Genomic DNA, 24,548 nt, shown 5'->3' on the forward strand with positions numbered 1-24,548 from the left:
GCATAGGTGCTCTCCATTTTATTCAGTGACAAACCAAGAACAGAGAAGGTCAAAACATGACATCATTCCAAATACAAGCATTTACTAAGTGTGATTTAAATAATCTCCAAGCACTACCCCACCCCAGGACCTTCCAATCATTCAATCAATTACAAAGTCTCTGTTCTAAATACTTCTCCACCCCTAGGCTATACTTTCATTTAGTCCACCACAAAGCCCCTCTTCTCAAATGGAGATTAGTTTCCAAACATAAGGTCAAAAGTTCCCCACCCCTGGATCACAATTGAATCTACCCCAGAGTTACATCAAGTTTAAACACAGCACTTAATACCCAAATGGAGGTCTTTTCTTCATCTTGACACCAGGCAAGTTCTCAGCAATCTTAGTTCCTGGGGAGACAAGGCTTAGCAAGGCCATAAGATACATTGCCAGTCCCTTCATGAATTTATCCTCTGTCTGTAGAACAGTCCTAGAACCCCTGAACACATTAGCAAAGCCCTCTCCCAGGATTTCTGTAAACATACAACAAGAAAATCCTCCTTCAGGGCTTCTGAACCAACAGAAAGGCTCCCAGACCCCTGCAACAACAGCACTGTCCTTCACCAGTGGACAGTATTCACTCTGTCTGCAGGACAGTCTCCAGACCCCTGCAACAACAGCACTGTCCTTCACCAGTGGACAGTATTCATTCTGTCTGCAGGACAGTCTCCAGACCCCTGCAACAACAGCACTGTCCTTCACCAGTGGACAGTATTCACTCTCTGTCTGCAGGACAGTCTCAGGGCTTCTTAGTGAACAGCCAGGTTCCAGGACTTCTTCAACAAAAGGACTGTCTTTCACCAGTGGACAAATCTAGCAAAATAACATCAAAACAGACTGACAAAGTACCAGCAAAACAGCCATGTCTCCTCAGTCCTTGGCAGCTCAGGGGGCAGGTCTCAAAAGTCCAGGGCAATTCAAAGCGGCCACCAGCAATTCTCTTAGCCTCTCTCTCTCCACAAGTGCTGCTTCCAAAAAGTTTCTTCTGCCTCTCTCTTGTCTCTCCAAATCTACATCACCAGCTCCTCCCAGTTCAGGACTTTCTTTTCACATCAACAAGTCCATCCCACAGGTGGGATTAACAAGCTCTGGGTTTTAACACAATCAATTTGAAAACCAAGCCAATACAGGGGAATCTTTAATTGCCATTACTATCACAAGAATTGAGAGTTAAACCCAGATTTTAACTCAGATTATAGTGTTTTTGCCAACATAGTAATGCTGCCTCTCTGTCTTTGTCTCCCCAGGGCTTAGTGTAGCTGTTGCAAAGAGAAAGCAAGTCACCTATTATATAACAGAAATTGTTCTAAGGATTGGGGATACAAAAAAGGCAACCCCCCCAAAAAAAATCCTAAAGCGCAAACAATCTTTCCTCTCTCAAGAAATTTATGCTCTAATTAGGATGCCTAAACAAACTATATACAGGATGTTCACCCACAAAAAAGAGGAATGATTTAGGATGATAGCTAAGTGGGAATGGCACCCACTAAATGTTTGATGAATTGATTTACAAGTGTTAGTTCTTGTTATCTAAGTTTATTTGGACCACAGTCACTTCATAGCAATTTTTTTCATCTCTCAAATCCTGTCTGTGTTGTTTCTGGGTCTTGAAGGGGTTTACAACAATAGTCAATCTTATCTATAATCCTAACAATGAGTGAGGTTGTTATATTGGACAATTATTGAGGTGGCCGATTTAGCAAGTCTCTTAATGTTGAAGGAGTTCTCCTTTGGGGTTCAGGGAATCATGGGGGAAAGTTGCAGAAAGCACAGGACAGTTCTAAAATAATGCCCTCAATATCTGGACATCTCACTTCTATTTTTACTTCCGTTGTTCCAGTACTGCCATATTAGAAAAAAAGAATATTAGTGAGAAAACAGGAGGGAGGGAGGGAAGAAGGAAGGGGGGGGGAGAGAGAATGAGAGAGAGAGAGAGAGAGAGAGAGAGAGAGAGAGACAAACATTACCCATACTTGACAAAACAATACTACTTTGTTTAATCTATCTGTAAAAATGCCCTGCTCACTGGTACCAATTGATAGAATATGTTACTGGGACTAAAAGGACTCCACAGAAAAATTATATATAAATTATATGTAAAAATTACATGATTCAGTTGCTTCTAAAAGGCCCTTTATTTGTCATCTTTAAGAAAAGGCCTTAAAAAGCAGGTATGCGTTTCAATCTGAAGGATTGGGAGGTGGGAACAATAGAAGGGTGCTTGAGTAGTCCAATGAACTCCCCACACTGAGGGACCAGGAGTATGGTGCCTTCTCAGTACGGAAGGAATGAGGATGGACTACAGTCAGGAAGATCACCAGGGATCCTTGGGCATCATGGTGTTTAGATTATGGTGAGAAGAGGTAGTCTGGGTTTGTGCTTTGGGGCAACTTGAGAAGTTTTAGTGTCTAAAACACTCCTGTCAGGCTTGCTCAGGTGCATGTATAGGGGAGAGGGGTAGAGGAACTGCTCAGGTAGATGTCATTGGATCCTAACCCTGAAGTCATAGGTAGAGAGCCATTAATTAGCTAGGAACCTGGAAGCTTCTAGCTTGAAATGTATGTTTTTAGCATGTGTTTTTTTTTTTTTTTTTTTTTTTTTAGATTTACAGGTTTGTGGAGAGGGGGAGAGGTACCAGTCAGGAGGGAAGGTTCATGACAGAAAGATTAGGTTGGACATGGTTGACAGAAAGACTAGGCTCATAAAAAACAGAAGTGTTTTCAAGACTGTAGTAACTCCCTGTAACACTCCACATAACAGCTATTTCAGACCTTCCCCTCTCTAAGTCTTGCTGTAGTTTCTTTACCAAGCCTAGTCTGCCTTCATGCCCTCTCATCTTCATTGCCTTCCTGTATACTGACTCTTCTGTTACATGCTCTGGGCTCACTTATCTCTGTGGGAGTAAATGACTGTTACAACTTGGTGTGAGTTTAACTTGTAATAAATTGTAGCATGAACTTTCTGAAAAACTTTTGCCAGGGGAGCTGCCCATTATTTAGTCTAGCATGTTCAGTGGATTTTCAAGAGTAATGTAAAAGGAGCCTTGTTTAAAAATAAGAAAAAAAACATGAGTTACTATCAAAATAACTGCTATAGGGCGGCCAGGTGGCTCAGCGAGTAAGAGCACCGGCCCCAGTGTCAGGATGACCTGGGGATAGAATCCGGGCTTTGATACTCAGCACCACACCCAGAAACACCTGGCCATGTAACCTTGAGCAAGTTACTTAACCCCGATTGCTTTAGAAAAAAATAACTGCTATAAACTTAGTGAAGAGTTCTGGAAGTAGAATATAATCTTACCAATCAATTTGCTTTCTTTTAGTTAACTTCTTACAAGAGGGCATTGTCAGCAACTTGGGGTCACAGGGTCATGTTCATTTGCTCAGATGAAGCTTCTTAGCTACTCTGGGCATTTTATTTTTTTTTCTTTCTTTTTTTTTTGGAGGGAGGAAAGCAGGGCAATTGGGGTTAAGTGACTTGCCCAAGGTCACATGATTAGTAAGAGTTAAGTGTGTGAGTTTGGATTTGAACTCAGGTCCTCCTGACTCCAGGGCTCGTGTTCTATTAATAGCACCACCTAGCTGCCCCACTCTGGCCATTTTCTTTAACAGACCGAAGATCCTGCAAACTCAGAATACCATTTTATTGTCTTTCTTTCTTCATGCATTTTAGCTTCTTTCTAAGTTGTGTTCTCTCAGTTTATTGAAGTTTCAACTTCCCTTTTCCAAACTTAATTGTATTCTGGACAAAAATATTTAGATCACTCACGAGGAATGCTTATTTTCCATAATTTAATAGACCATGATAAATACATTCAGAAATTCTATGACAGGAAGCAGTATCAAGGTTCAGTATGCCATTGATAAGTAATTTTCTCCGTTAGTTTTAAAATTGGTCATATTAGAATCAAATTAAAACCCAACTTCCAACCCATTCTCATTCACAATCCAACAAATCCATATAGGTGTACCTCTAACAGAATTCAGATTAATGAAAAGAGAAATACAAAACATAAAACTCTTTAGATTACCTTGTTCTTAGCTATAAATTGAAACTTTAAAAATATTAGTTCAGGAGCGTTTATTAAAAATGAGGTGAGGGGGTGGGTAGGTGGCACAGTGAGTAGGGCACCTACCCTGGAGTTAGGAGGACCTGAGTTCAAATTCGGCCTCAGATACTTAAACACAAAAACTAGCCATGAGACCTTGGGCAAGTCACTTAACCTCAATTGCCCCCCCCCCCCAAGAAAAAAAAAACAACCGAGTTTTAAAAAAATGAGGTGAGAAGAACCAGGAAAAATGTATACAGTAAGAAAAAATAATGAAAAAAAAAACAATGTTGAAAGACTTAAAAATTTTGATCAGTGTAATGACCAGGATTTCAGAGGATCAGTGATGAAGAATACTACCCACCTTCGGACAGAGAAGTCAGTGGTCTCAAGATTCAGAATGAAATACACATTTTTGGACGTGGCCAATGTGGGAATTTGTTTTGCTTAATACACTCCTGATAAGGTCCTTCCTGTCATCTATCCTCAGTCTTTCTCTTTTTCCCTTCCTTTTTTTTTCCAAATAGGGGCAGTGTAGAAGAGAAAAGAAGCAAGGCCACAAGGAATCACAGGAAAATAGGACAGTCTTGAAGGGTATATAATGAATTTATTGTTTGCTTGGGATGAAAAGCAAGTTCTGCACAGCAGAGATTCGCAGTTTCATGTATAAACCCCTCTTTCTGTTTTTTAGTATATACGAAAATGTTCATCTTGTTTGATGTTTGTTAAATAAAGAAAAACATAAAGAAAAATTTAGGAACTTTGCAATGGTGAGAAAGGGACCTTCTAATTAAAAGTTTTGATTTGCTTGGTATAAGTTCGTTTTCAGATCAACTCTGAAATGCATCTATTGTGAATAACAACCAGCAGTTTTTCAGATTTGCAAAACTGATGAGATTTTTGAGTAAATCTCTACTGTGTGGTTTGTTTTTTTAATTTTATTTTAGTGTAAAAATTAATTTTTTATTTTATTTTAGTGTAAAAATAGGGAAATAGATGAAAAACTGTTTATATGCCCTGAATGAAAACTCTTTTCTCCCCATTTTTTCTTTTTTATTACTAATTAAAATGAGTATTTTCATATGACATGTAGAAAAGATGATTATACATGAAACTATGAATTTCTATGACATAGAACTTTTCTTTTCAAACATATAATAAATTCAACATTAGCTTTCAGAGTTGTCCTACTTGTGTGATTTCTTCTAGCCTTTTTGTTCTTACTTTAAAAACAATGGAATATTGTCACTATCCACCTTTTTCCTCCCACTGTCCAACCCATTGGGAAAAAAAGAGAAAAACAAAATTCTTATAACAAAACATACAGGATCAAACAAACCAAATCCTAATATTGGCTATTTGGAAAAATGTGTGTCTCACTTGATACCTTTTCTATCAATGGTTTAGCATTAGGCCTCTATAATTCTGGTTTTTCATTGCATCAATCAGAGTAATGAAAGCCCTTATGTTATTTGATCTATTTAATATGGTTGTGGGATGTGTGTGTATGTATGTGTTTTTATACTATCACTATCTATATGGATAGATGAGAGGCTCAACTTTGTCAGGCATTAGACTTATTGAAAACATTCTGTGTGGGGAGCTGTGGTGTAATTTGGGGAAGAACTATAAAGTAGACCCTTTTTTTCTCAACCTCTTCAACTCATATTTTTCAATTTAGTGACAAGTTATTGAATAAACAAAACTTCTCTGTTCAACTCTTAGTGTGATAGTAAGTTACATTTAAATTAAGTTCACGAGATAATACTATAAATTGAGTAATGAAACAGAGAAGATGGGGTTAGTGTGAGAGTAAGTTTAAAATACACATGAATACACATCATCATTGCTTTTTATTTTGTTACCTTGAAATGAGTGAAGGGAGCAACCTATTACTATTTGCTATTAGAATTAGGGGAAAGCCCTAGGAAAATCAATAAGCTATCTATTGAACTTGATGAAAACAAAAGCCCAGACTGTGTAATTCAGAGTATTTTAAAAACTTTCATATATGCTTTATATTTTTCAAAGTATTTGCATGTTTTCTTAATCCTCAAAACCCTGTGAAGCATGGAATGAAATATTGTCCCTATTTAACAGAAGTACAAACTAAAAACCAAAGAACAGGTGACTTTCAAGGTCACAGTCCTAGTTAGTAGTGGAACCAGAATAAGAGTTCAGATTACTTGGCTTCCAGCCCTGTACTTTTTATACTGTATCACATTTTCTGTAGGTATGTGGGTATAGAATGTATTATAAAAATATTGTTTAAAACTGCTCATATTGCCACATGTATATAACTGTGTGTTCTTATACTTTTCCCCCCAGATATCAAAGAGTTAAACAGACATATTTTTAGTAGGGAAAGATAATAAAATGTGATGAAGATCTTGTTTTTAATAATTAAACTATCAGGGAGACATAGTTTAGTTTCAAATAATGCATATTATCTAAAAGCAGGGCTTGATAAGAATGCAAATTTATATTTCTAATTTGAGTTAACAAATAGTTGGATTAATGCTAAATAGAATTAAATTAGAATTCAAGAGAATATATATTGAATCTAGATGTACTCTATATTGTTTTGCAGAGGTCGGGGACTATGGGCGTGGAATTCTATATATACTATCAGACTCATTCTTCTTTCTTTTTTTATTTTATTATGAGGGCTATCTCTGGAAAATGGAAGAAGGGATGAAGGCGACGTAATAATGAAAATATCAGTATCTTCCTTGCCATTATTCTCCTTTCTTATTGCTGATTCAGTCTTGTTTGATGAAGATGAGGTGGAGTTCCTTCCTTGTTGCTCTGGTTAATCTTGTTAATCAAGTGTTGATTTTACTTTGGTTTTTATCTGTCTATCTATCTATAAAGCATAACTTTCCTCTCAATTATCTTTGTGATTTCTTTCCTTTTCTTAAACCTCTCATCCCTTAAACATGAACATCATTCTTATTTTTTGAAAACTTCTCTTCTAATTAAATACTAATTCCAGGTACTTCAAGGGTAAGAAGAAAGTTAGTTTGGGGGAAATGGAGGATCTTTATTAGAGAAAAAATCTGTTTGTTTAAAGTGGTGGTAGTGGTGGTTGTAGTATTAGCAGTAGTATTAGAGATCTGATAAAGAAAAACTAGGTAAAAAAATGATTGTGATAGACTTTTAGGAGAATCATGTGTGAAAAAACTTCAAATGAGATCTATAGGATCTTGCATGGGGATGGACCCCGGAGGCTAATTTGTTCATCCTGTATCTAAGAATTGCTATAGAGTTACCACAGTGGTAAATGGTCATCTGGTCTTTCTTCAATGTTCCTCTCTTCCCCTGCTTGAAATGACTCTTCTTCTTCTTTTCCCATTGATTCATCCTTACTTCAAGGCCCATCTTCTGTATAAGTCCCTTCCTGACCATACCAGTTGTCTGTGATTATTCTTGCCTCTGATGAATAATGATCATGTGGGGGAGGGAATGGAGTTCAGTTTTCTGACACTGGAATAGTGACATGCATTGTTAACCCAGTCACAGTGACATGTGATATTTAGGCAAGAAATTCTTCTGTGTTTACAGGCTTATTGTTTTATCCTATTTATAATAAACTGTAGCAATTTTAAATTTGCACCACTGCAGATTATTTTTTTCCTTTTATTTTTTATTTAAACTTATTTTCCTCTATATGGTATTTAGATAATAGTAGTTCATATTCTATAGTTCTTTATAGTTTACAAATACTTTGCTTTACTGAAGATTCTAACCTCAAATACATCCATTTTAAGAGCAAAAATAACATTGAGTCTTTAAAAAAAAATTGCTGTTTTCATTATGTAGCTGTCATCCCAACTTTTTGTTTTCCAGAGATATCCCTTTTAATAAAGAATAAGAAAAAAAAGAAAGAAGAATGAGTTTGATAGTATATACAGAATTCCATGCCTGTAGTCTGTATCTCTGGAAAATAATGCATTGATTCTAGAATCAGTTGTGAATTAGGGTGGTTGTGGTATAAGGGGAGAGAAAGAGATGGATGTTACAGAGGTAGAATTGATAAACTTTGACAACTGAGTAGATAGGAGGAGTGAGGGAGAATCAAGAATTGAGGATGATTTGACTCCTAGGTTGCAAACCTAGGTGACTTAAGAATTGATGATTGTCCAAAGTAGGAAAATTAGAAGGAGAGGTAATTTTAGAAAAAAAATGAGTTCAGTTTTCGAGCCTGTTGGGGTTCTGATGAACATGGAACATCCAATTGGAAATATCCATTATGCAGTTCTACATATGGGACAAAATCTAGGAGGAGGGAATGCTTAGCTATAAGGATATTTAACAAGGTTATGCACTGAAGACATTGACTTGATTTAATTGAGTGTAACTTCCTTGCCCAAGTTATTCATCATGGTCTGCCAAGCATCTGAGAGAATTTCTGAACTTCTTCGAGGTTGTTCTATATTCAGGCAGCCAGGAAATGTTGTCAACAGCTTGAGCCTTTAACCCTTGAGCCAATCAATTCTCAATGATGGTTTCAATTCTTTTTCAGAAAACCAAACAACAACAAATCAGCCTAACTTTCATGGGGAGAGGGGGTTAGGCTACTGCTTCCTCCCATAGAACCTTATATAGAAGAGAGATTATTTTTGTTCCATTCAGCCTTGGAGGTCAGAATGACCTTGGAGTGGAAATTAGAAGTCAAATTTGGACTCAACTTAAATGAAAACTTCGTAATAACTAGAGTTTTCCAAGATTGGAATGGTCTATCTTGATATTGAGTTCTCTGTTTCTGGAGATCTTCTAGGAAAGGCTAAATACCACATATCATAGACCTAATAGAAGGAATTAATGATTTTGTATGGATTATGCTAGGTGTCATCCCCGGTTCTTTCCAAGTCTAAAATTCTTTGTCTTCATTTATATAACCCCACATTGAGAATTGCATCTTAAGTATATTATGCTTTTTGCCATGTTTTTAATTTGTCTCAAAATAATTTTGTTGAATTGTTGGGTATGCAAAATCCATACAGCTCCATTCAAATATATTATTTGAGTGAAAATGATAAAATTAGACTTTACTAGTAACTAAAGATTATAAAATTCACAGGATCATGGATTGAGAGCTAGAAGAGGGACCTTAAAAGTAATCTAGTTCAGCCTTCTAATTTTATAGGTGAGGAAGGTGAGGCCGATAAAAGAATTGTCCAAGGTCTTACCCAGGGTCACATAATAGGTGGTAGAACTGGTACTCAACCTCAGGTCTTCTGATTCTATATCCAGTGCTCTTTTCACTACCTTATGCTAGCTCATGATTTCAGAATTCTAGATGGACATCTTCTGCCTTCAGACATTGGCATAAGCCATGTTCTATACCTGGGATATACTCTCCTCATCTCTACCTTTGAGAATCCTTGTCATCCTTCAAGTCTCAGCGCAAGTGCTTCCTTTTCTGTCTGGGGTTGTTATCCTCTCATTTGTCAGTGTTCTTTCCACCTCAGTTTACTTCATATAATGCTTATTTTTATACACAATAAGCCTACCAAGTAGCATATAATCACCCTGAGGGCAGGTGTTGGGGTTTTTTTGTTTTGTTTAGATCTTTGTCCTTAAGAACCTGCTTGTCCCATAGAAGGACTTAATAGATATACTTGTGTGTGTATGTGTACATATGTACTCCTACTTAGTTCATTCTATGATAAACAACTCTACTTTACCATTTGAATATAGCCTAATAAGAACTTGCCTTTTTAAGTAACCAATGACCTATTCAAAAATTTATTATTTCTGCATATTTCATATCTGGGAGCTCCCTTTGAGGTACAAGACTTCAAATGTTGTAGCTCATAACATATTTATCATAGAAACAATGTTTTAAATGATGGCAATTGGTATGCTAGGTGAACCCAAACAACTGCTGAATGTACCTGATACTTAGAACTTAAACAGAATTCATAACAATGTATTTGATGGGAAAATGTTACTTCTATTTATATTCTGTCCTTAGTGTGTGATCCCAGAAAGCACAGAACTTCAAAACTTCATGATAAATTTACAACTTTATCCACTACATGGTTTCCAACTCACTGAGGGGATCAGTGTGAGCTCCTAAATTCAGATTAAGTGTTGTTTTCTGTGAACTGTATCATGTTATTAGACACTTTCTAAAAACATAAAGGGATGATCCATATCTACTCTGTTCTCTATATTCATGGCCCAGTTGGTTTATGGTATTTTCTCTTCTGTAATTTAAAGTTAGCGTATGAGCCTGCTTTGGGGCATGGGAAGCTTTTTTTGCTGAATGATCTCAGAACTTCTTTCTCATTTCTTTTACTTGTTCAGTGGTTTCATTTCCTACCCCCCTTGTGCACTTTGTCCCCTTGGACCTCAAGGGGAATTGGATATTAATTTTTCCTTCTTGAGATGAAAAGATCATCTTTCTCCTTTATGGTAAGGGGGAATTCCTATAGGCTGGATAAATGTACTGATGAATGAATAAGAATGAAGATTCCAGGAAACCTATGAATTGGAGTTGTGCAGTCTCTAAAATGTGACTGGGGCCATGAGAGAAAGGATCCTGGGGTTGGTCTAGGGTGCAGCAAATATGACAAGGGTCATATAGCAACTTCTCTCTCTCCCCTTCTCTCGTTTTCCCTTTCCCCCACTTTCACCACTGAAGTGTGTGTGAGACCCAGGGCCCTTTGCTGGTACAAAATCCTGTGAATATTTCTCTAATATAAAGATGAATCCTTATCTCCTTTCTTTTCTTTCTTGGGCTTTAGATTTATATACTTGATTCTCACCCACCCACCCCCTTCCCATATGCTATAAGTAGTTATTTATGACTAGAAATATAAGGCCATTCTCTGTACTTCATAATCAGTCAAACATAATAAACCAACACAATGTCCCCATCTAAAAATGTAGGTAGGTCTCATTCCACACCTCTAGACTGACACTTGGGGGTGGCATGCTACTTCATCAGTTCTCTGAAGTTTTGATTGGTCATTTACTCTAACAGAGTACTGTAGTAGTCATCAACTATTAATGGGCATCCATTGTATATAGAACATTCTGCCAAGTACTATGATGAGATAATACAAACAGAATTAAGTAATTATAGGGGATAGAGAAATAGTCATTATGTATTTTCTCTCTTACAAAGCTGCAAGTTCTTTGATGATAGAGGCTCTTATTTATTTATCTATTAATTTGTTTATTTATTTTTTGTATTCCTCATATAGACATACAGACACTTCCCTCTAGTTGAGGAGATAAAAATGAAATCTGTAAAACTGAAGGAAATAGTTGATCATAGATGAAATACTTTAAGACATTAAGCAAAGAGAAAGTTTGGTTGCAAAGGAAGGGTTCATGTAATATTAAGTAAACATTTACTATATGCAAAGGATTGTGCTAAACACACAATGGAATGCCAAATTTTAAAGACATCATTACTGTCTTTAAAAATAATCTAATGTCTATTTTCAGACAGACCATGAGTATTAACTAAACTTTACTATTTAAAGCATGTAATAATGATAGGATTCTCTTCTACTTTGGATACAAAGTCAAATTTTGTAGGACCCATTATGTATCTTAAATGTTGAATTTATAAGCCCTAGCATATACTTTGTAACTATAAGATACTTTGATAGATCTGTGATTAATTGGTATAGGTACTTCAAAGAGGCTGATTGCAAAATATTTCTTTTTTTAATCTTTCTGCAGACTCTTTTCCATGTCCTCTTATAATTCCTTCATGGGGGCAGTGGGGTTGGGAAGGTCCACCCAAATACTGGTGATATTCCTTCAAGATTTCATGCTATTGTCAGGATACCAGTGTAACATATTGGTTAGTCTTTCTATTTTTCCTTGCTCTCACTATGTTACTGGCCTACCTTATTCTCTATTCATATTTTTCCACAGTTGAAAATCTTTAGGCTATTTCTATGCAGCTCTTCATTGGTAATATATTGTAGCCTATTCATACTCACTATGTTCCTTCCTCTAATTCTCAAATTTGATTCTTTAATAGCTAATTCTTTGGTATTCTGTGACTTAAAATATTATAATGCTTTTCAGCTTCACTTGAAAAATACTACTATTAAAAATAAGGGCCTTTATTTCAAGGAAACATTTGAAGTCATTAAAATCACTGTATTGTTTCACAAAGTAAATTTGCCTACTTTGTTCCTCCCATGTAATACTGGACTTAGTTCACCATCAATCCATAGTGTCTGTCCAAAACAGACTGACTCTATAGATTGTGCATCTGATTGCATGTCTTAGACTGGACAAGAGGCATTCCTTGGCCATTGTTTTTTCCTGTGTGGATTGTTAGGCTGAATCCTTTAGTGATTATTGTTTTAACTTAGGAAATCCTGGAATATTTTGGAGTTTAATGCAGTCAGAACCTTGTCATCTACAAAAAGCAATGTCTGGAGGCTCTTATTATTTATAGAGAATTCATCTTCAGTATGGATTCTATGTTGGCTATCTTCTATGACAATGGAAAACACTTTTGGAAAGGCATAAATTTTCCTTTTTTGATGCTTTTCTTTAAAAGATCACTTGAACAAAGTTTTCTATTACATTTTTCAAGAAATTTTATATGGTTTTAATGTTTGTGTTGGAGATACTTTATTGGAGCAGAGTATTTAAGGTAGTATTTTACTTTACCAAATTGAATGTTTTTTTAAGCCAATAAAAATAAGCAGAGTGGGATCTTATATCCTCTACACTTTTAGTAAACTGTGTGGTGCAGATTTGTGATCTGTTAAAAGTTTTTTTTTTAAGCCTGTTTCCTTTTTGTATCTTTGTCAAGGGAGTTCTTGATATCTGTCTAGGTCAGGCTGGCTCGTATTATATAGACATAGGAGAAATATACACATAGAGATCAGCACCTATTGCTATTTTCACGCATTTTTTTTTGTATTAGCAGTGGTCAGGATTCCTCCCCCCCCTCCCAAAACATATGGTATATTCTTTCTTCTTTTAGATATCTTAACTCTTTTGCCTCCAGCATGGACTCCTCTGTATGTACTAGGTATTTTTAGTATAGCTACTCTTTACATCTTTGTCCGCTTTAGTCCTTTTCTTCAGGGTAAAAGTGTGATATAGGGGAAGAGCACTTAATCTAGAGTAAGATAAGTAACTTGGGTTCAAATCCCTGCTCTGATGTTTATTAATTGTGTGACCTTGGGAAAGTCTCTTAACTTCTCTAGGTCTTAGTTTCCTCATCTACAAAATGAGGAAGTTGGAGTAGATGGGTTCTGAAATCCTCGACAATTCTAAATCTAAGGCCCTTTAATCTTTTATTTGTCTTCCATTAACTGTGACATTACAATTCAGAATGTTTCGCCTCTATCATTAATGGAGAAACCAGCTAGTTATAGAAATTTTGACAGATCTTTGTTCTATTTGTTTGTTTGTCATCCTCCCAATTTCATCTTTAAATGCTCTTAGAATAATTTGGTAAAATGAGTGTAGTGCCAAACCTATGGTAAGCTTGTTTTTCCCTTCACTGATTTCTGTTGTTTTATGAAGCATTTTCTTCTATAACATTTCAAAAATTAACTTCTAAACCAGCTTTACCCTTGGCTTCCCATTACCTCTCTTCTTGGAAAAGAGATCAAGCATTTACATTTAGAAGAATATGTCAAGATTTTTTTTTTCTTTCCCCTTGTGGCAAGTGATTTACATTGGCTCAGTGCCTTTAGGAAATGGAGATAGTTTGTGTTGATTTCTGTTCTTTTATCCATTTTCCAAATTTTAATATTCACAACTTGTTCAAATAGATGAAGTTGCTTTTGTCTCAACTGCACACTGTATTTTCTCATATCATTTTCTTTTAGTTTGGTATTGGTTTTGATCTGTGATTATAAGTGAGTAGTCTAACTGATATAGGTATATAAGACACCTGATTCAGAAATAACTTCCATGTTAGCAACTAGTTGTTTCCTGTCTTGTTGAAATAAAGTCTTTCAGCCAGATTTCCATTTAACTGCAACTTCTTTTTGTCTTCTGATTTCATTTATAGCCAGAATATGAAAATTGATTTGATTCAGTTGTTTCAGTAATATGTCACTGGACAAGGATCTTGTATTTAGAGCATCAGCAGTGTAATTATTGTTTATGGATGGCCCCTAAGCCCTCGTGATTGCCTGTTTCTATTTTTCTGTTGCTGAAGGGAAAGGGAGGCTGCATAGTACTGTGAGCTGTTTAAAATGTTTCTTTGTTTTATGTGTTGTTTTGGCTAAAGAATTAATTACCAGTTGTCTAGTATATTGGTTATAAATCTCACTGCACTTGGCTCAACTGGCCCTTTGGAAAGAAAACAAAATCATAGGACTCTATTCAGAGCTTTTCCAACATGATAGAACCTGCCAGAGCTCATGCTCTGCTGGCAGTTTAAGAATCTAGAGTCACATTATTGACATGCTGAGTCATCACAATAGGATTTTGAACAGGGCTTTCCATTTACAAAGCATAGTCCCTATTACAACTTTGTGAGGTTGGCTGTACAAGTATTTTTTATCTCCATTTTATAGATGAGAAAACTGAGGCTCAGGAGTGAAATGATTTTTTGGTGGTCACACGGTTAAAGATCAAACCTAGGTCTCCTATCTTTAGGCCCAGAGGTCTTTCACTTGTACCATATGAAGTGGGGATAGCAGTATCATAGTGAAATTATTAAGAGTTTTCTGGCTACTAATCAGATTTTAGACTAGAGATTCCCTGGATCTTTTATAATTTGATATCTGAGTCACAGACTCAAGGGATTTTAATCTATAACTTTAGCAATTAGCTAGTAGACATCTCAGCAGTCATCTTGGTATTTTTTCATTTTTTAATCCAGCCATAATATTTATCATATTGGTTTGAATATAGACCATGTCAGGACATAAGCTGGAGTCCTTGAATGAGATTCCTTTGAAAGGAAAATAAAATACATATATACCGGTGTATGTGTATGCATGTACACTTTTGTTTGTGATTAAAAAACCCCCACTAATTATATCAGGGCAATCGAAAGATCACTCAATGGATGTGGAATAAGAGGACCTGAATTTGTCTCACTTCTACTATTTGTGATCTTTGTGGCTTTAGACAAATCCCTTAACTGGGCTACAGTTTTCTCATCTCCAAAATGAGGGGAGTGGATTAGATAGCCTCTGAGGGCCCTTCCAGCTTTAAGTCTATGATCCTTTGCTACTCAAGGTTGCACTTAAATTTTGTAGTGTACAGATTTGGATATAAGGTACTGTTTATGTTTAATTAATATGAGAAATCTCAACCATTTCACAGATGAAAATTTGGTCTTTAAAAAGCAAGTGCAACATCTTCTAGAAGTTGTCAACTTTCTTTCTAGAAAAAGGAACTTCCAGGAAGTATTTAGTTAACTAAAATACTGTCCGTTTTATGCATTCTGTTTGGTGTTTCAAAAGAAGTTTTAAGTATTTTGTATCTTACAAGCCTTACGCAAGGGCATATCCAGTTTTTGATTTCTTGAGAACTTTAGCAACTTGCCTGATGCAATCACATAAAAAAGTAAACTGACTTTCCAAACATGTTCTAACTTGTTATGCCCTTAGGTTGCTTCTTCATTATTACCTTAACTTGTGATTCATGCTTGGATCTGTAAAGTGATAAGCTCCATTGCCAGGTCTTGAAAAACTGGGAGCTTTTTAACCAATTGTAACAAAAAATACTTTCAGCACCTCTTCAGTGTCCGCCACAGTGTATCCTTGACCTTGAAGACTTTACAGTTTATTAGAGGAAAAGGCAGTAAGGCAATCCTTTAGACATGGTCACACTTTGTTTTTCTTTACATCCTAAAGCATATTGCTTTGAGCATAATTGACACTTGACAAACAATAGAAGAATATATGTGTTTAAGTACTACACTGAAGCATTGTGGACATTTATAGAAGAAAAATATCCAGGAGAGATTGAGTAGCAGCAGTGGCCGTATTATTACTACTACTGCTACTGTAGTGGTATTTAGAATCTGTGCCTCTGAATTTAGACTATGCTGGGATATAGGTCAGAATTCTTAAATGAGATCCCTTTGAAAGGAAAATAAAACACACATATAAGTGCATGTATGTGTGTGTGTGCTGAATGAAAAAGACGTTAACTGGTGTATCTGTGTAGTTGAAAGAATACTCACTGAATGTGAAGTCAGAGTACCTGAGTTTATAGTTTATAGTTCTGCAACTTGCAATCTTTGTGGCTTTGGGCAAAAAGAAAATCTCTTTACTAGGCTGTAGTTTTTTCATCTCTAAAATGAGGGAAGTGAATTAGATGGTCTCTGAGGGCCATTACTACAGTGCTGGTAGTGGTGATGGTGGTGCTGGTGGTAGTAGTAGTTGTTCAAGTCCTCAGAATAGATATATTTTGAGGAAATGAATATAGAAGAAAGACTAAGCACTGAGAAAGAGAAGGATTAAAGGGAACCCTGGGAGTCCCATGATGGAGGGAAGAAAGGATTCAGTGAAGAGGAGAGGAAGTAAGGAGAAATAGGGTAGTAGAGTTTATGTAATTTGAATAAGGAGAGAGTTGCAAATAACAATGGCCATTCAAGACTGTTGTTCTATGAACAAGTCAAGGAGAATCAGAAAAAATTATTTGTTTCACTTAGATGACAAAGGGATTAAATTAGCTCCACTGGAGATGGTAGCTATAAACTGTTCATTGGAGAGGTTTGTTGAGAAGGAAGAAGGAAATTAGTATGTTTGTTTAAGGTGGGTCAAGTGTAACCTGTACATGTTTGACAACTAGGGGGAGAATTGATGAGAATAAGTATTTAGGAAGTAAGAGAAAGAATATTTTAACATTTAAAAAGGCAGGTGGGGAGTTCATTCAATGACAACCTTTTACTAAGCACTAAATTTTTTTTTGAGGGGTGAAGGTAGGGCAATTGGGGTTAAGTGACTTGCCCAAAGTCACATGCCTAGTTTTTGTGTTAAGTGTCTGAGGCCAGATTTGAACTCAGGTCCTCCAGACTCCAGTGGAGCTGTATTCACTGTGCCACCTAGCCGCCTCACTAAACTTTTATTATGCAGAGATTTATAGAAGAGTATCTAACCTTAAAGTGTTTCTAGGAAAGATAAGACATACAAATAACTGTGGTTTGAAGTAGAATATGAAAAGTGCTATAAGAATGAACCACAGTGTTATGAAATTTTGTAGATTGGAATGATCAGAAAAGGAGTTTACACTGGAATTCAAATGGTCTGAAGAATTTTAAAACCTGTAAATGGGAAGTGGTTGGGAGGTGGTAGGAACCGTATGGATAAAGTCTTGGAAGGCATTTATGTGGAATGACGGTATAGTTTGACTAAAGCATAAGGGAAGTATTGTGAGATAAAACTGTGGAAAAGTAGGTTGGGGTCAGATTGTAAAAGGTCTTCATTGTCAGGCTAATTAGTAGTAAGCAGTGCAGTGACATTGAAGTTTTCTGGAGAGTTACATCAGGGCTGTGCATAAGAATGATATATAGCATGGTACCCTCATAACAAGGTATAGGATTGATTAAAAAGGGGGAGAAATTGGAGGAAGGTAGATGAAAGGAGGCTATTTCTGTGGTTAAGAAAAAAAGGAGTTTTGAAAGAAAATGATTGCAGGGAAAATGAAAAGGATCTTATTAGCAAAGTAAGAGGTCAGATAAGGAGTTTCTTAGGAGAGCTAGGTGGTGGAGTGGAGGAAGCCCTGGACCTGAGTTCATATCTGTCCTCACACCCTTGGCATTAAGTCACTTAGCCCTGATGACCTTCCTCCGTCCCACAAAATGAGACTACATTGCTTCACACAGTCAGACTTTCTGAGTTGGAAGGGCCCTCGGAGGCCTATACCTCAAAAAGATTCTTCTATATAGTATATCCTGTAAGTGGTGTTTTGGTTTGTTTGAAGACCTTTGGCATTGGGAGACCCACAGTCCTCAAATCAGATTATTTCATTCTTGGATGCATGCATTAGGAAGTTTTTCCATATTCTTAAATATTCATATGACTCTCTGATTTCATATTCCCTCTAATGATGCAGATTGCAACCCATTCATTACTCCGTCCCCACCTCCCAATTATATGAGACTCTTGTCCATGTCCTGTAAACTCCCTGCTAAAGACCTTCCTTTTGACATCACATTGTACCAGTAGGATACTTGAGTTTTTACCCATTGATTATCCTTCACAATTTCCATTTGATATCTTTTTTTTTTAATGCTACATTTCTTTAATGACATCCTTTATTCTTCCCCTTTTTTGTAGTTCCTTTTCATATGATGAAGTTTGCTCATTCTTACCATGCAACTCTGAATTGCCCTTTGGGTGACTGTCATTTTTAAATACTTAAAGAATGTAGTGTTGTTCCCTGACTCACAGCCATATAAAACTCATGGAATATTAGTATTAAAAGGATACTTTTAAGTTTGCTTCAGAGAGAAGTTTGGGGACATTAAAAGAACTTTGTGATTTCCCCAAAGCATTCCCACCTATTCTGCTTCTCCTTAGTTCTCTACCCAACTTATTGTCTATCTGAAATAGCTCTTGCCCATGTAAAGGTGCCTTATAGTTTTGATAAAACAGGCATTTTTCATCGACTTGGTTTTTCCTGTGTGAATGGTTAAGCCAAACATTTTTTGAATATTCACTGGTATCATCCAGAAGGAGGCTTTAGGTGTTCTTGGGCTTGATGCAATCAGTATAACATGATTTGCAAAGAGGATCATCTGGGGACTTCCCCATCTACAAAGAATCTGTCTTCAGCTTGTTCTCTGTCCTGAATCTCTTCCACAACAGTGGCAGACACCTTTGTGGTTTTCTTGTTTTATGTCTGTTCTGATATGAAATGTCAGATATTATCAAATATGGGCATTTCTGATAAATCTTTCAAAAATTTTGCGTGATTTTAGTGTATGAATGAGAGACAATAGCTTTTAAGGCAGTATTTTCCTCTGGCAAAAGAAATGCTTTTTAAATCAACCTTTTACTCACATCAAGGCAAACTTTGCCTCTTTAAAGTGTCCATGTTCCTAGGGCTATTTTTGGTTCCAACTTGATCAAGTCCAGTCCTTCTTCTATATAACAGTATTTCAAATACTTGAAGATAGCTGTCATGCTCTCCTTAGTTTTTTCCCCCTTATCTTATGCTAAACATCTTCAGTTCCTTCAGCTAAGCATGCTATGATTTTGAGGCTTTCACCATCCTGCTTGCTCTTCCTCTGGACACTCTCCTGTTTACCTGATTCCTTCCTAAAATATGGCACACAGAAACGACCAAAATATTCCATATATGGTCTGACCAGGGCAGAGTGCAGAGAGTGCATTACCTTTCTCTTTCTTGACAGTATATCTCCCTTTAAGCATTGACCTTGTAATTCAGTAAAATACCCAGTTGTTTTTTTTTTTTAAAGATAAACTGCTTTCTGCTCCCATTTTGTACTTATGAGGTTGATTTTTTGTTCCGAAAATAGGACTTTACATAAAAAAATATTAAACATCATATTGGAATTCACACAGCATTCTAGCTGAGCAAAATTTTTCTGATTCCTGATTAAAAACACAAAATTAGAAAAGGGTAAATGTGCTAGAAGTAGACATGGTGATAGGTGACAATGAAAAAGGAGGCAAGAAGTATTGTCTCAAGAATGAAAAATACAGAAATCTAGGCTCAGACAAGTGTGCTATACTTTAATAGATCCTAAGGGCATTACTATTTGGTAACTGATGATTAATAATGCTGACCCTGAGTTATTGAGATGAGATTTTAGTTTTGAACTCTTTAGTTTCTTTAAGAAGACAGAAAAGTATATAATGCGTTTTTGAAATATTCTCATCAAAATAGCTTAAGTAACAAAATTTTTTTCACATTTTTAATGAATAAACTTCAATTATCTGTCAGATTTACTCATTTGGATTGAGGGCAATGTAGTTTTCTAGAAAGATTAGTGAACCTGGAGTCAGGAGATTGGGTTCAAATTCTAGTTCTGAATTGAGTGTAACTCTGAGTCTTCATTTTCCCATTTTAAAAATGAGAATGAAGATATTCATTCAGCTCAGGTCACTTGGTTGTTTTGAGGAAAGCACTTTGTAAACCCTAAAGTAAAAAAGAAGCATAAGTTGATGTTAGTACCCAAGAAGTCTGGATAAGTGAGGAATTACTGCTTATATTCTTTCTTCCCTGGTTAGTTAAAATACTAAAACTTTGATGCAGCTTGCATCTATAGAATTGAAAATATTCATAATGAGTTATGTCTAACCATACTGCAAAGAGAAAATAGTGACAAAGTAGAACTGTTATTTTAAAATGGTAGGGTATTTAAAATTAGAAATGCATGTTTTGAAATGTTTAATGATAACTTGTATGTTTTTAGCATATCATCATTTGAAAACATGTAGAACAAATAAAGTTTGTGTCCTGGCACTTCTGTGCCCTGGCATATAGTAGGCACTTAATAAATGCTTGTTGAGTTGCACTGGAATTACTTAGGAAGAAATATAAATCTTGTTTAAATTTCATGATTCAGTAGCATGAATGTGTTAACTTTGTGTTTCAAGCATGTGTCTATTAATGGTACTTTTGCCTTTCAGCTTTTCTGGGAGAAGAGGCTACAAGGACTTAGTGCATCAGATGTAACAGAACAAATTATAAAATCTATGGAACTTCCAAAAGGTCTTCAAGGTAGCATATTTAGCATTTTATTATGCTTATTGGGTACATAGCCCTTACGGCACTTTTTTTTAAACTGAGGAGAGTGAATTTAAATTTACCATATATTGTAATCTGTGATTTTACTCACTGTATGAATAAGTCAGAGCTTTGTGAAAATTCCAGGTTTCCACTTACACTGTCATACCTGGGCAAGTGCTCATCCTGCCATTGTTTTTAGCAGTAGCTGCTGACAGGCAGTAGAATCCACAATCTGATTTTTTTTTTTTTTGCCTTTTGCAGGGCAATTGGGGTTAAGTAACTTGCCCAAGGTTACACGGCTCGTTTTTTTGTGTAGGTATTAAGTGTCTGAGGCCGGAACTGAACTCGGGTCCTCCTGACTCTGGGCCGGCCTTTACTCACTGAGCCACCTAGCTGCCCCCACAATCTGATTTCTTAATCAGTATTGTTAAATGGGAATGAGAATCACATTCATTTCAGTCAATTGCTGCTTAAGAAGCAGCAGTAAGTGAAAACTTTCATTAAAGTTTCTTTTGCTGGTATACTTGGCACCTTTTTAAGTCTACTTTTTGGAAAATAATGTACTCTGTTTTTTAATCTTTAAAGTCTGACTTACACAATGTAAAATGTGCAGTTTTATTCACAAATATCTGTATGTAAATTGGTGGTTCAGTATTATCCCTTAACCTTCATGAAAATGATTGCTTTAAGCAGTTGATATTCAATAATTTTGCATTTGTCACTCTAGTTCAATGTAAATAAAACTAAATATAAATTAAAATTTACAACCATTTCTTCTATCACTTTGGGTGTTTTTAATAGGGATTTGAAGGATCATAGAGTTAGAGCTGGAAGGAGTTATAAAAGGTATTACTATAGCACAGTTTTGAAGCCTTGATATAATATTGAAATATTATTATATATGATTATAACATAGGTGCCTTGGAAGAGATGGCATGGAGGTAGCTTAGAGGCCTGGTTATGCTGAAACATATTACAAAACTGTTCAGGATCCAAAGAACATATTAAGGATATTTGAGTATAATATTACTTAAGAAAGAAAATAAATCATGAAAATAGTTGATTTGATGAAATGTAGTTTATTTATAATGTATAATACCTTGAAGTCTTTTTGGTTATTTTGAATGTTTATTAAAATGCTCAGCCATCTTTATAGTATAATTTCATGTAAATGTTAAAATGAAGTGTGTGTGTACGTGTGTGTATAGGCTTGTAAGATTTGTTACTAAGTTAACTTGATGCTGCTCTCTGCAGTATATGTTCATTAAAAATAAGCTATTTCCAGATGTTTAACATGTCTTGTTAATTTCTTGTAAACATTTTTTTTTTAGGGGTTGGCCCAGGTAACAATGATGAGACTCTTTTATCGGCTGTTGCCAGCGCTTTGCACACCAGTTCTGCACCAATAACAGGGCAAATCTCTGCTGCTGTGGAAAAAAACCCTGCTGTTTGGCTTAATACATCTCAACCCCTTTGCAAAGCCTTTATTGTTACGGATGAAGATATTAGGTAAGGTGATTTTAATATAAAGTTGTTTTGTCTTTGAATCAACATTATCAAAAATTATCCTATTTTTGCTACTTAGTAATTTTGTTTTTATGTTGGGTAAATCACTAAATCTCTCTAGGCTTTAGTTTCCTTTCTAAACAATGGGGTTGTTGAACTAGATGACCTATAAGGTCCCTTTTAGCTCTTATTCTGTGATTTCTATATTGTTTTTTGTGCTCAGCATGATTGCTGATTTTTTAAAATAATTTTTAAAATTTCTCATCTGTCAGTTATTGTTTTCCTTAATTTCCTATGTCATAGACTTGTTTGGATAAACAAGATAATAAATGATGCTTTTAACATGTTATAGGTGCTGTTATAATGTTAGTGGGGATAACAAAAACAAATGTCTCTCCAGTACTGTCTTTCATTTGGTTTGTATTTTTCTTTTAGCTTGCATGTATAATTATTTTAGTAATGCCCTTCATTGTGGTTTAACTTTTTTTGTTTTATAAACTGGGTAGTGCCCTTGTTTAAATTTATCCCATTTCTAATCACAGTCCAGATTAGTTTGTCCTGCTTTTATTTTGAAGTATCGAATAAACATGTTGTGTTGATTTAGTTGTATTCATGTGTGTAGGCACATCACTTTACCTCTTGCCTGAGCTTTTGTATAGCAGGGAATTTATTTTTTACACATCCAATTCAGCAGAATTGTATGATAGGGAATGTTGATTACTTTGGTGTTGGTAGATTCCTCTCCAGCTTCTACTTATGACGCTATCATGCCACAGAAGTCTTGTGTGAAGAGAATTTTCAAGATTGTATTTAGTGCTACAGAATCAAATACTCTTGAAATAAATGAGTCCATTATCTTCTTGCCATCTCTTTCACCTTTATGATCACAAAGAGGTCATCAACTTTTGAAAGTGATTTATGGAATCTTGGTTTTTCCTTAATTTTAAATAGTAATGCCTTCAGTGTGAGTATAGACTATTCTGAAAGATTTTATAAAGATGAGGGAGCATATTGGTCAGTAGCTATTAATATCTTCATCACTTTTATCACCTTTTTTTGGTTATGCACATACATATTTACAGAAACCACATTATATTCTCTTTTCCTTATTTGATTTTTTTTCTTTCTTTCTACCCCAAATATTTATTTTCTCCCTGTATACCAAGTCCTTCCCTGTATCCCAAAATTCTCTCAATTTTAAGAAATTCTTAAGGACTCTACCTGTTGTCTTCTCTTTCTCAACCAAACTTCTTGAATAAGCTGTTTACACTGATTTCTTCCACTTCCTCTCCATTTATACTGTTTTAAATCTCCTCTGATATGATTTCCAACTTTACCACTTCTTCCCCTAAATACTGTCTTCTCTCTTGGTTTTCTTGATGTTGTGCTTTTTTGGTTCCTCTACCTGTCTAATCACCTCTTCTCAGTCTCCATTATTGAATCTTCATTCACATTATGCTATGCTCTCTAACTATGGGTGTATCCTAAGGCTCAGTCCTAGGCTCTTTTTTTTTGCTATAAACTCTAATTTTGGTGACATTAACTAACATTTGTTTACTTATTATCTTTATGCAGATGACTTTAGGATCTATTTATCCAATCCCTTTTTTTCCCCTTCCAATCTCCAGTCTAATATTACCGACTAACTGCCCATGGGCATTTTGGACTAGATGCTCCATAGCACCTCAAATTTAACAAAAAAGCACATTTTTTTTTAGCCTGAGCCCTCTCCAGAACCACTCCTCTCTCAAATCTCCCTATTTCTGGTGAGGACAGAACCATCCTTAACTCTTCCTTCTCATTCAAGTCTTACATAGTCTGCCAATTGCTGAGTCTTGTAATTTATACCTCTACAGTATCTTTTGCATTTCTCTCTTCTCCACACAGGAAGCCATTCCCCTTGTTCAGACACTTCTCACCTTTGTTCTCCATTAATACAATTACAGTTACATTATTTAGATTCCTAAATTGTGCCTAGTCTCTCCTTCTTCTACCATCTTATCTTTGTCTTACCACTGGATTCTCATGACTGTGGAGGAGAGGATGAGACTGACAACTTTGTGTAACTGCCTCACTTAAACCCAGTTCACACACAAATTAAAACATCATCTCAAGATGTGATTGATCCTCTTTAAAAATGAACCTCTGAAAATACCTCTTACAGCTTTGTTTTGAATTCTTTGTTCTTTTTTCCCTAAATTCAATCCAAAATTTAAAACCCCACCATTGTTGAAATTTAGGTCAGCTTTTTCTCCCTACATATTCTCTGTTTTTCTCATCTTTCAAT

At 35.7% G+C, this 24,548-nt stretch overlaps 1 protein-coding gene across 1 annotated transcript in view; it reads left to right on the forward strand.

The window, feature by feature from the left end:
* The window catches only part of LOC138172195 (methyl-CpG-binding domain protein 2), a 74,907-nt gene that overhangs the window by 34,689 nt on the left and 15,670 nt on the right, over window positions 1-24,548 (forward strand). The window contains exons 4-5 of the mRNA XM_069101887.1: window positions 20,656-20,746; window positions 22,087-22,264. Of these exons, the coding sequence (XP_068957988.1) occupies window positions 20,656-20,746; window positions 22,087-22,264 (269 nt within the window). The remainder of the gene's footprint in view (window positions 1-20,655; window positions 20,747-22,086; window positions 22,265-24,548) is intronic.

The sequence above is a fragment of the Petaurus breviceps genome, unplaced genomic scaffold, assembly GCF_028583685.1.
Source record: "Petaurus breviceps papuanus isolate PSGF00001 unplaced genomic scaffold, PetGlider_PUasm1.0 128, whole genome shotgun sequence".
Classification (NCBI taxonomy): Eukaryota; Metazoa; Chordata; class Mammalia; order Diprotodontia; family Petauridae; genus Petaurus; species Petaurus breviceps.